The sequence below is a fragment of the Pipistrellus hanaki genome (assembly GCF_964339955.1).
Source record: "Pipistrellus hanaki genome assembly, chromosome: 13".
In the NCBI taxonomy this organism is placed as follows: Eukaryota; Metazoa; Chordata; class Mammalia; order Chiroptera; family Vespertilionidae; genus Pipistrellus; species Pipistrellus hanaki.
This window is the reverse complement of record NC_140515.1, coordinates 48,895,663-48,908,195: the sequence shown is the minus strand read 5'-3', so window position 1 is coordinate 48,908,195 and position 12,533 is coordinate 48,895,663. Positions and strand designations below refer to the sequence as shown.

At 48.3% G+C, this 12,533-nt stretch overlaps 1 protein-coding gene across 1 annotated transcript in view; it reads right to left on the bottom strand.

Annotated features, from left to right (window-relative positions):
- Positions 1-1,126: 1,126 nt before the first annotated feature.
- CMTM8 (CKLF like MARVEL transmembrane domain containing 8) overlaps positions 1,127-12,533 on the bottom strand; it is a 56,482-nt gene continuing 45,075 nt past the window's right edge. The window contains exons 2-4 of the mRNA XM_084902224.1: positions 4,841-5,014; positions 3,689-3,805; positions 1,127-1,586 (exon numbers count right to left, since the gene is read on the bottom strand). Coding sequence (XP_084758350.1) covers positions 1,503-1,586; positions 3,689-3,805; positions 4,841-5,014 — 375 coding nt within the window. The 3' untranslated portion in view covers positions 1,127-1,502. The remainder of the gene's footprint in view (positions 1,587-3,688; positions 3,806-4,840; positions 5,015-12,533) is intronic.

Here is a 12,533-nt window from a genome sequence, read left to right as displayed (position 1 = left end):
GAGCGGGAATGTGGCTGAAACCTGCTCCACTGTCATCCACTCCACTAACGTTTCTGTGGTTTTTTGTTTTTCACAAGAAGCCTGTGTTGAAAAATCACCCGAGATACACTGCGGCAGCAAGAGCCCTCCCGCCGAAGAGCACTTCCTCTCAGGGCACATCTGCCTTGTGGCGGGCAATATCGAGCATCCACATGTCAGAGCCGGAGTGCTGGAGCCCCAGCCCGTTCGGCTCAGCGGATAGTGTCAGTCAGCCTGTGGACTGAAGGGACCCAGGCTTGATCCCATTGTGGGGTGTGCAGGAGGCAGCCAATCAAGGATTCTCTCTTATCATCGATGTTTCTAGCTCTCTCTCCCCCTCTCCCTTTCTCTCTGAAATCAATAAAAATATATATTAAAAAAAAAGAAGAAAAATGCCGGAACCGGTTTGGCTCAGCGGATAGAGCGTTGACCTGCGGACTGAAGGGTCCCAAGTTTGATTTCGTCAAGGGTATGTACCTTGGTTGCGGGCACATCCCCAGTGTGTGTGTGGGGGGGTGCAGGAGGCAGCTAATCGATGTTTCTGTCTTATCGATGTTTCTGTCTTATCGATGTTTCTAACTATCCCTCTCTTTTCCTCTCTGTGAAAAATCAATAAAATATATTTTTAGAAGAAGAAGAGGAGGAGGAGGAGGAGAAGGAGGAGGAGGAGGAGGAGGAGGAGGAGAAAAGCAGAAGTGCTGGAGACTGGAGGCGAGAGCTTCCAGTCTGCTATTTCCCACAAAATATGGTCCATGTGTCACTGGTCAGCAAGAGGACCTGAAGGTACATGTGAGTATTTATCCCTTTAATGGCTATGCACTGATTTTTAATAGGTATCAGGAGCAAGAGTACCACTCACACATCACTCACTGGACTCAGCCACACGCCCAGGCCAGTGTCTCCTTCAGTGCTCTCCGGGCCTGTGATGAGCACGTGAGAATCATGGACACCAACGATCCCCAGAACTGGGGAGATGGCTCTCTCCTGCCCCCCCAGCCTAGCGGCCATGAACAAGTGTCTCCTAGCCATATCGTGCCTGGACAGCCCTGAGAGGATGGAGGAGAGCAGTCCACCTTGGTCTCCTTCCCCAAATCAACAAAACATCATCCAAGATTTTGAAACATTTAATCGAAAAAAAAAAAAAAAGTGGCATTTTAAAAGTTAAAATTTTACAAACTTGACACATTCTTCATGTTAGCATGTTATCCATGTACACATCATCTAAGAAAATAATAATAATAATAATAACAGTCTACGAAGACACCTGACAAGATCTTGAAGAGGTCATTACACTCTATAGAGCTCTTTGCAAATAAGGGCCCCGTTTCATGGTAACAAGCCAACGGTGAGCAAAATTTAACTAAGTATATAAAAACATTAGTTAAATACAATTCTCTGGAAATGTACAGTATACCTACAGCAGTTTTTACAGAGAGAGGCTTCCTCCCTCCGCACCCCGCCCTCATAATTCTCAAAATGGCTGGTCACTGGACGGTCCTGGATCTCCACGCTATGAAACTGAAATACGTGTTCCCAGCATAGCAGATGGTGACCAGGAAGGCGAAGAACTGGAGAGAACAAAGCAGAATAGACACGAGGTTTAGAGCACGTTGTAATCAGCAAACGCTATCCTTTCACCTCCATTGGATCATGCACCCACAGCATTCCTTGACTCCAGGCTTTCTTGGTTCAATCAACTTCCTTCTGAAATGATTTCTGTCTCTTTTATTATTATTATTATTATTATTATTATTATTTTTTTTTTTTTTTGGAGCATATCTGGAAAGTTTACCGTTTTGCTCAAATAACCCTGGGGTGTGACTCACTTAGGGGCGAATATGGTGGTGTGCATCTGAGAAAAGCACCTGGTATTTCCAATTCTGTACAGTAGTTCCCCTTCTCTGTAGGGGATACATTCCAAGACACCCAGGGGATGCCGGAAATTGTGGATGGCACAAACCCAATATAGACTATGTTTTTCCCTACACATATACACCTATCAGAGTTTAATTTGTAAGTTAGGCCCAGTAAGAGGTTAATAATAGTAACTGATCATAAAAATGGAACAATTCCAACAGCATTCTGTAATAAAAGTTACGTGAATGTGATATATCTTTCTCTGTCTCTCTGTCTCTCTCTCTCTCTTGACCTGATAACCAAGAAAGCTGCTAAGGGGCAGGGAGCTTATATGAGGGACAAAAGGATGATTCATATTCTGGGCAGGAGAGAGTGGGATGGTGTAACATTCCATGATGATACTCAGAATGGTGTGCAGTTTAAAACATACGAATTGTTTATTTCTGGGATTCTTTATTTGAGGTTTTTTTTGGACCGTGGTTGACTGTGGGGATGACACAATGCAGAAAGTAAAACCACGGGGACTACTGTATGGGCCATTTTAAAAATATATTTTTTATTGATTTTGTACAAAGAGGAAGGGAGAGAGATAGAAACATCGATGAGAGAGAGTCATCGATCAGCTGTCTCTTGCACACCCCCTACTGGGGATATGCCCGCAACCAAGGTACATGCCCTTGACCGGAATCGAACCCGGGTCCCTTCAGTCCCCAAGCCAACGCTCTATCCATTGAGCCAAACCGGTTTCGGCTGTATGGGCCATTTTAAACCCGGGTTACCCTTGGATTCCCATGGGCTCAGTTACCGTGAGTGGGTCAGGCAGCAGGAGGAAGGGATGAGCCCTGGGAGAGGTGCGGTGTGAATGGTGAGTTGGAGCAACCAACCTCCACCCAGTTGGGCAGATTCACGCCACGAGCCTGGGGCCGCCACGGGGTGGTGTTTAACCTCGTGGGCCCCGTGCTTTCTCCCTTTACCCCGCCATTTGGAAACGTGGGTGAAGAATACAAGGAACACCCATGTACCATCAACCAGCTGTAACGTGACCCCTCTGGCCCTCCCCTGCTCCCCCCACCAACACCTCTTTTGCGGGTGGGATATTTTAAGGTCAGTATTAGACAAACTCTCTCAAGGAAGTTTTTAAATGAAAAAATACACACTTACTGGCTTAAAACTGCACACTGAACAGCCCTAGCTGGTTTGGCTCAGTGGATAGAGCGTCGGTCTGCGGACTAAAAGGTCCCAGGTTTGATTCCAGTCAAGGGCATGTACCTTGGTTGCGGGCACATCGCCGGTGGAGGGGGTGTGCAGGAGGCAGCTGGTCGATGTCTCTCTCTCATTGATGTTTCTAACTCTCTATCCTCTCTCCCTTCCTCTCTGTGAAAATCAATAAAATATATATATATTTTTAAAAAGAAGCCCCTCATGCCACACTCATCACCCAGTCACAGGCCCCGAAAGGAACCGTCTTTGTGGGTGTATGTTTATTTTTCTATGCATCCTCAAGGCATCCACAGACATTCCTACTCAAAGCCAAACAAAGAGAACCGCAGCGGGCTCATTCTCTGCAAGTCTCTCCCCACGGAACTGCAGTCGGTAGAACGATTCTTGGAATGCCTCGCATACTTTTTTCTCCCTCAGCTACTTACTTGATCCCAGCCATTTGGCTTTCACGCTAGCACCGCCTCACCGATTTAATAGGCTTGCAAACCAGTCAGCTAATGGCCAGTGTGTCCGACGGCAGGCAGCGCCTTTTCCGGCCGACAACGCCGCTGTCCTCCTCCCGCTCCCCCGAGGGAGGAGGGGGTCCACTCACCGAGGAGGCCGCCCAGCTGTTGAAGTTGTGGCCATCCCTCTCGGGGGCGACGGACGATGCATCCACGATCGCGGCCGAGAGGTACAGGACGAAGGCGCTGCCGTTAAAGCACAGGCCCTGGGGAGACAGACGCTGGCGTGTTCAGGGAGCCTGGGGAGGTCTGGGCAGGACTGACTGCACTGTGGGAAGGTGGCTCCTCTGGACACGTGAGGACAGGGGCTCTGAGAAGGCAGCTCCCCCGTGTTTTGGGGGAGGGGAGGGTTTTATATCATCTCCTTCACAGCGCACCCAGACACCCCTCCTTTCCCCCCAACACACCCAGGCTCCTGCAGTTTGCTCTTGATCCTCATTTCATCCAATTCAGCCATGGCGACGTATTGGCTGGGACCGGTGCCTCCAGTGAGAAGGGCCTCAGCCCACGGCCACCCTCCCCCCCCAGCAGGAGCCCCACCCCGGAGAGCGCTGGCCCAAAGCAGGCCCCTTGCTCTAGGCAGGGAGGGCCTTTAAGTCAGCTCCTCGGGCCACTGCAAGTTCTTAGAACCGTGCCATAACAGCAGTCAGCCGCTGGGCGTCACTGCAGGTTGCCCAGGACCAAACCAGAGAGGGTCGGACCTGCATTACCACCATGTGTCCACCATCCAGAACTGAAATATCATTGCTGACAATGTACACATGGGGAACTGTTTGACATGGAAATTGGGTCTCATCTCAGAACTGTTGGCCCAGAAACTCACTACAGACTGAGTCATTTGCCTTTCAGCATAACCATGATTGCTTGTCTCATTTTCGGTTCTCATAAGGGTATTTCCAGTAGGACATGACCTCACTCATCTGGGAGAAATGGTGAACAACATGGACTGAGGAACAAGAACAGACCCAGAGACAAGGAGCCATGGGCCAGACGGTTGGACCTCAGAGGGAGGGTGGGGATAAAAGGGAGAGATCAACCAAAGGACTTGTGTGCATACATATGAGCCTAACCTGTGGTCAAGGACAATAGGGGGTGGAGGATAGGAATGGGGAGATGAGGACAAATATGTGATATCTTAATCAATAAAGAAATTAAAAAAAAAATGCAGAATCGACCAATGGAGGACTACTTTCCATCCTCCCTAGTGGGCCATGGGCCCGAAGCATGCCCGGCTCCCTTACCACGGTTGTCCAGGGCACCTGGGGGATCCTGGTGTAGGTCATCGTTATGTAGAGGATGAGGAAGAAGACGGTGAGGACCCAGTAAAACACGGCGACAAACATGACCCAGCCGAAGGCGGGGACCCGGAAGTACTCGGTCCCGGCGATGAGTGTCCATACCAGCAGTCCCAGGATCTGTGAAACGATGGAGGCAGTGGGGCAGGGAGGAGGAAGGAGAAAGAAAAGAAAAAGAAGAAGACAGAGGGGAAAAAATCATTACCGAGAGTCAGTGACATCTTTCAGCCACACACACACATACATACATGACTTTTACACAAGTATAATAGGGATTACAAACTAATTTACATGCCTACAAAGGCCAGGAAGGTAAAATAAATGAACATAGTAGGCTGGATAGAGACCCTGGCAACCAAGAAAAACTGTCTTGGTTTTTTTTGTTTTGTTTTTTTAAAATATATTTTATTGGTTTTTTACAGAAAGAATGGGAGAGGGATAGAGAGTTAGAAACATTGATCAACTGCCTCCTGCACACCCCCTACTGGGGATGTGCCCTTGATTGGAATGGAACCTGGGACCTTTCAGTCTGCAGGCCAATGCTCTATCCACTGAGCCAAACCGGTTTTGGAAAAAAAAGAACAAAAAAAACCTGTTTTGTTTTAAGGACCAATTTCTTCTCAGCTCCAATCCCCAATCTGCCCCCCCCCCCCTCGGGGTGGGGGGAACAGAAACTCAAGTTTCTACATGGTCATCTTGACTTCTATTTTTATTTATTATTTATTTTTTAAATATTTTTTAAAAATATATTTTATTGTTTTTGTTTGTTTGTTTTTTTACAGAGAGGAAGTGAGAGAGATAGAGAGCCAGAAACGTCGATGAGAGAGAAACATCAACCAGCTGCCTCTTGCACACCCCCTACCGGGGATGTGCCTGCAACCAATGCACATGCCCTTGACCGGAATCGAACCTGGGACCTTTCAGTCCGCAGACCGACGCTCTACCACTGAGCCAAACCGGTTTCGGCTATTTTTATTTATTTTTTTAAAGTATATTTTTATTGACTTCAGAGAGGAAGGGAGAGGGAGAGAAAGAGACAGAAACAGAGAATCACTGACTGGCTGCCATGGGGGATCGAGCCCGCAACCTGGGCACGTGCCCTGACTGAGAATCGAACTGTGACCTCCTGGTTCACAGGCCGACGCTTAACCATTGCGCCACGCTGGTAGGGGGATCATCTTGACTTTTAAATGTTGGCACTTACAAGAGTTTTAAAACATCACGAGGGGACCTAGCTGGTTTGGCTCAGTGTACAAAGCGTCAGCCTGAGGACTGAAGAATCACGGGTTTGATTCTGGTCAAGGGCACATGCCTGGGTTGTGGGCTTGATCCCTGACAGGGGGGTGCTACAGGAGGCAGTCAATCAATGATTCTTCCTCGTCATTGATGTTTCTCTCTCTCCATCCATCTCCCTTCTCTGAAATCAATAAAAATATATTAAAAAACAAACAAACAAACAAACAAAACATCATAAGGGGCAAAACAACACTCATCTGTGGCTAGCATTTGCTCACTCGATACCCGCCTAGGGAACAAGACTGCAGGCCCACGTGAGGTGGACCTGGGACTGATCGGCTCTCAGGGGATGAACCACTAAGGATTTGGCACCTGCTAGGCCGCCCCCCTCACAGGTGGCCTGGGAGCCCTCAGAGGGGAGGCTGGGCGAGACCGGCGCGGCCCTCAGCGTGCTAACACGAGCCACAGGTCTATCCAGCGGCAGTCATCCACGCTTCGCCACTGCTGAGGAGCAAGACCAAACCCAGAGCCAAACCCGTGTCACCCCCGACAACAGGGGGACCTCATCGAGGGGAAGAAATGGGCCTGAATCCCAGGCACCTCTAGTCCCGAACTCAGGAAGGCCAGAGCGAGGGACGCCTCTCACATCCCAGCGCCTTCCAAGGACCAGGAGGACTTTATTCCTGAGCCACGAGAAGTTAGCATCCAACAAAACAAGAGACAAAGCAAAAACAGCAAAACAATAAGAAAAAGGGAAAAGTTAGTATCTAAACCAGACCTCCCAGAAGGCAGCCTGGGGGGGGGGGGGGGAAGGGGGGGGGGCCAGGACGGGCTCTGGCTGCAAGTGCCAGCTTGCTGAGCGGCTGGGGACAAAGGACTGCATTTCTGTTGTATAGGGGACAGAATACTCGAGTGCTTTCAATCACAACGCGAGGAGCGGAGCTTTCACTCCTTTGGCTGGCCACTGAGAGCACCTAACCTGTGCCCGGCTTCCAGCTTCCAGGCCCCAGGGACAGAACGGGGCACAAACTCTAGGTGAAGTCGGTGGGGAGAAGTATTTGGATTAATGCAGACAGGAAAGAAATGCCACAAAGGCAAACAGAAGGCGATAAGGGACTGTAACAGGGAGGCAGGCCCTTGCAGCAGGAAGTCAGTCAGGGAAGGCCATGCTGCAGAGAGACCTGAAAAGCTGGAGGGAAGGCAGCATCCTAGGCCAGGGGTCGACAAACTCATTAGCCCACAGAGCCAAATATCAACAGGACAACGATTGGAATTTCTTTCGAGAGCCACATTTTTTAAACTTCAACTTCTTCTAACGCCACTTCTTCAAAATAGACTCGCCCTGGCCGTGGCATTTTGTGGAAGAGCCACACTCAAGGGGCCAAAGAGCCGCATGTGGCTCGAGAGCCGCGGTTTGCCAACCACTGTCCTAGCAGTATCTGACTACGGTACCCGTGATAATGAAGGGTACTTTGGATGCTTTCCAATACTTAAACCTGTTTCTTTTCGTGTACGATTGCAATAACTATAATCTCCAGAACCATCTTCCAGAGCACAAGTGACAGCGAGCACCCTTATTTTACTTGAAGCCATTGTTCACTTGGATGTTTTCCATTTGTACGATGTCTGTTATGAGTAGGTGGTGAATACCCTTTATCAAGCTAAAGATTCCTATTGTTTAGTGCCCGGCAAGGTCTCTACTCCAACCTCGTCCTGAACAATAGGATAATGAGCTCCGCTGAATGCCGTTTCTGTATGTATCTCCCTTTTACCATTAAGTACAGTGTTCCCAACAGGGCCAACCCTTTTGACGGCCCAGGGTCATCACAAACAGATTTTCATCATTGCCTTGTGCTATGCAATGCAAGTGCTTGCGCTTGAAAGGTACCAAATATCTATCTAAGAAGAAAAATTTTTTTAAAAAAACATTTTTTTTTTTTTTTTTTTTTTTTTTTTTTACTGATTTCAAAGAGGACGGGAGAGGGAGAAATAGAAACATCGACGATGAAAGAGAGCCATCGATCAGGTCCCTCCCACATGCCCCTCACTGGAGATTGAGCCTGCAACCTGGGCATGTGCCCTGACCAGGAATCGAACTGTGACTTCTTGGTTCATAGGTTGACACTCAACTGAACCATGCCAACTGAACATAAGAAGAAACACTTAAAAAACACACCCATATTTTATTTATTTTTTACAGAGAGGAAGGGAGAGAGATACCTAGTTAGAAGCATCCATGAGAGAGAAACATTGATCAGTTGCCTCCTGCACACTCCCTACTGGGTATGTGCCTGCAACCAAGGTATATGCCCGACCGGAATCGAACCTGGGACCCTTCTGTCTGCAGGCCGACGCTCTATCCATTGAGCCAAACCGGTTTCGGCTAGAAGAAACATTTTTAATTGAAAATAATCAATGGTCCTCTCTGGAGACTCAGTGAGCTGATCCCTCCACTCTCCTTTGCCCTTTGCGTTCACATGCCCGTGAACAGCCTCGGGACTGAAGCGCAGATGTCTTAGACTTTTAACAGTCAAACAGGAGACACAGTAAGTCTGCCTGGGAAGACGCCTGTACAGCCAGTCTGTGCAGCCGGTGAGCTGCATGACAGCTATTCTGCTGCCAAGGGGACCCGCCTGAAGGGTCTCTTCTGAGCGTTTGCAACGAGCCAGGGGTTTCTCTAGGCCCTGCTGATGGGGCAGGAAACGCAACACTGCTGTAGCCCACAGCTGGCCGACGTACCTGGCCTTAGCCTTGACTGGCACGAGCCCCATGACTGCATCTGTATTTCAGTCTTGAAAACAGACAGGTGACTCCTGACAATGAACGAGGCTGCCCCAGGAGCTCGGCTCCCGCTGTTCCCAGTTGGCATTGCCTAGGGTAGCTGCGCTGTACCAGGTGAGCTCAGCACACCTCTGAAATGCCTCACTGGGCTTTCGATCATTTACCGAGTTGGGAATCAGCTACCGTAGAGTTACTCTTCTGTGCCCTGTGACGAGGGAACCCAACGGCATGACCGTGCCTAGCTGCTGTTCTCCTGACGGGTGTTTCATAAAGCGCACCTGGCAACGTTCATTCATCCCAAACCCTCACAGGTAGACGAGCATGAAGGGAAATGGACACAGTCTCTGCCCCTGGAGAAGGTACATCCATGGGTATCTTACCACACACTGTGACAAAGTCCTATGAAAGGAAACGGGGCTGAGAGGAGAATGTAGAGCCGAAGGGCCCATCCAATCTGCGTGGTCAGAGGAAGTTTGAGATGTAAACGAGTGGCTGCGAGTCAGCAGAATGTGTGTGGTGCAGGCAAAGCTGAGACTCTGAGACAGAGACCATTGGGTAATGTGAGTCTCCCATGGTGAAATGGCCTGGGAGAAATATTCAAACTCTGAATTCCTTTAAAAATATATATATATAGCTGAAACTGGTTTGGCTCAGTGGATGGAGCGTTGGCCTGCGGACTGAAAGGTCCCAGGTTCAATTCCCATCAAGGGCATGTACCTTGGTTGAGAGCACATCTCCAGTAGGGGGTGTGCAGGATGCAGCTGATCAATGATTCTCTCTCATAGATGTTTCTAACTCTCTACCCCTCTCCATTTCTCTCTGTAAAAAATGAATAAAATATATTTTTTAAAATGTATATATACATATTTATTTCAGAAAGGAAGGTAGAGGGAGAAAGAGTTAGAAACATCAATGATGAGAGAAAATCATTGATTGGCTGACTCCTGCATGCCCTCTACTGGGGATAGAGCCAGCAACCTGGGCATGTGCCCTTGACTGAAATCAAACCCGGAACCCTTCAGTCCGCAAGCCGATGCTCTATCCACTGAGCCAAACCAGCTAGGGCTAAAGCTCTGAATTCTTACCAGCTGTATGGCTGGGCAAATAACTTTCATTTATTTAACCAATATTTATTGAGTAACTACCATGTGCTCAAGTCCCAGGAAACAGTCATAGCATAATATCTATTACAGAGTACAGAATGCATTACATGCAGGCCTCACCTCATTTAACCTCACAGCTGCCCTCCGAAATGACTTTTATCATGACTGTTTTGCAGGGAAACCGAGGCACCTTGAGTTAAATAACTTAGTTTAAGCTTTTAATGACTGTGCTACACAATATCACAGCATGCCCCAAATCAGCAAACTCTTCTTTGCCTCAGTTTCTTTAGGACAGAATGATGTGTGTTTTCTAAAATTGACATGATGAGAAATATGCTCTATGCATGACAGTTTCTTTTTTATTTTTTTTAATATATATTTTATTGATTTTTTTTACAGAGAAGAGAGAGGATAGAGAGTTAGAAATATCGATGACAGAGAAACATCGATCAGCTGCCTCTTGCACACCCCCCACTGGGGATGTGCCTGTAACCAAGGTACATGCCCTTGACCTGAACTGAACCTGGGACCTTTCAGTCCGCAGGCCAACACTCTATCCACTGAGCCAAACCGGTTAGGGTGACAGTTCCTTTTTAAAAAAATACATATTTTTATTGATTTTAGAAAGAAAGGGAGGAGAGAGAGAGAGAGAGAGAGAGAGAGAGAGAGAGAGAGAGAGAAACATCATTGATGAGAATCATTTATTGGCTGCCTCCTGCATACCTCCTACTAGGGATCGAGCCCACAACCTGAGCACGTGCCCAGACTAGGAATCGAACAGTGACGTCTTAACCATTGAGCCATGCCAGCCGGGCTAAACCAGACTATTAATACATCGAGCCAGTGAAGATGAAGGACAAAAGCGTGTCTCCCTTCCCTGCACCATCCGGGAGCCACAGCCTGCTCAAACAGATGGCTCCCCACACCGGCCAGGCACTTCCCTCCTGGAGGCAAGGGGAATCTTCCAGCCAGGCATCTCCACCAGGATTCTATTCGGCAAGCACGGCGACCTTCCCCATGTATCCACTAGAGGGCGGCCAAATTCTGCTTATGAAGGATGAAGGCGTGCCAGTCCCTGCTCAGCGATGGTCAGAATTGACCAGCTGCCTGGATGAGTTCCTCCATTCATGGCGCATTCCACAGAGGTGGCGGGATGAGGAAGGATAAACTCGGTCTGGTACTCTCACCCGTGAGGACTACACGTTGCCTGGAGACAGATCGGAGGAGAAAGGCTATCGGCTGGCCGAGATAAGGATTCATTAACAGAAAGACTTGGGAGGGCAGAGTTCACCCGCAAGTTCATGGCCTCCTGGTGCCTCTGCAAAGTGTCTACTGAAGCATGTTTGACCCTCTACAGAAGGGCCTGTGGGGAGGGCCGACCAGGGTGGCCGAGGAGGCTCGGGCTCTGCTGCTTTCTCTGATAAGGAACTTGGCCTCTTTAGGCCCAGTACCAACCTGGGAAATGGCGGAAGATGGTGTTAGATAAGCAGCTCTCAAATAGGAGGGGGACCAGCATCTGGGAGGAGCATGCCTGAGCCACCAGGGGGATTTCAAACTACTTGGTCTTCTTCCCACTTTTTTTTTTTTTTTTTTTTTTTTTTTTATATTTTATTGATTTTTTACAGAAAGGAAGAGAGAGGGATAGAGAGTTAGAAACATCGATGAGAGAGAATCATTGACCAGCTGCCTCCTGCACACCCCCCACTGGGAATGTGCCCGCAACCAAGGTACATGCCCCTGACCGGAATTGAACCTGGGACCCTTCAGTCCCCAAGCCGACGCTCTATCCACTGAGCCAAACCGGTTTCGGCTTCTTCCCACTTTCATGAGGTAGGTGCCCCCTCTGGCCCTCCCTGATTCCTCAGGTGCCCTTGGGTGCTTCAGAGCAGAACGAAGCTTGAGGTGTGGGTCATGCTAGTAATTCTTAAAAAAAAAATTTTTAAAATATATTTTTATATATATATTAAAAAATATATATATTAATATATATCTTAATATATTTTTAAGATATATATATATAGGATATATATATCTCGAATATATCTTAAAAATATATATATATATATTTTATTGGTTTTTTACAGAGAGAAAGAGAGAGGGATAGAGAGAAACATCGATGAGAGAGAAACATCGATCAGCCGCCTCTTGCACACCCCCTACTGGGAATGTGCCTGCAACCAAGGTTCATGCCATTGACCAGAATCGAACCTGGGATCTTTCAGTCCCCAGGCCGAGGCTCTATCCACTGAGCCAAACCGGTTTTGGCTCATGCTAGTAATTCTGACTCAACCTTGGTCTTGCGTAGAACTCACATTCTATGACCAACCGGGGACAATCCATCAGGACCCTCATATTTCCAGCGAGCCATGGGATGGAAATCCGCATCCTGGGCTGGTTTTAAAATACGGCGACACTTCTTTTGACCCGCCACTCGGAATTCAGGCCTCTCTTGCACATGGGGACTTGGTTCTGATGAGCAGCGTTGGCAGAAATGACGCGTGTGACTTGGGAGGCTGGAT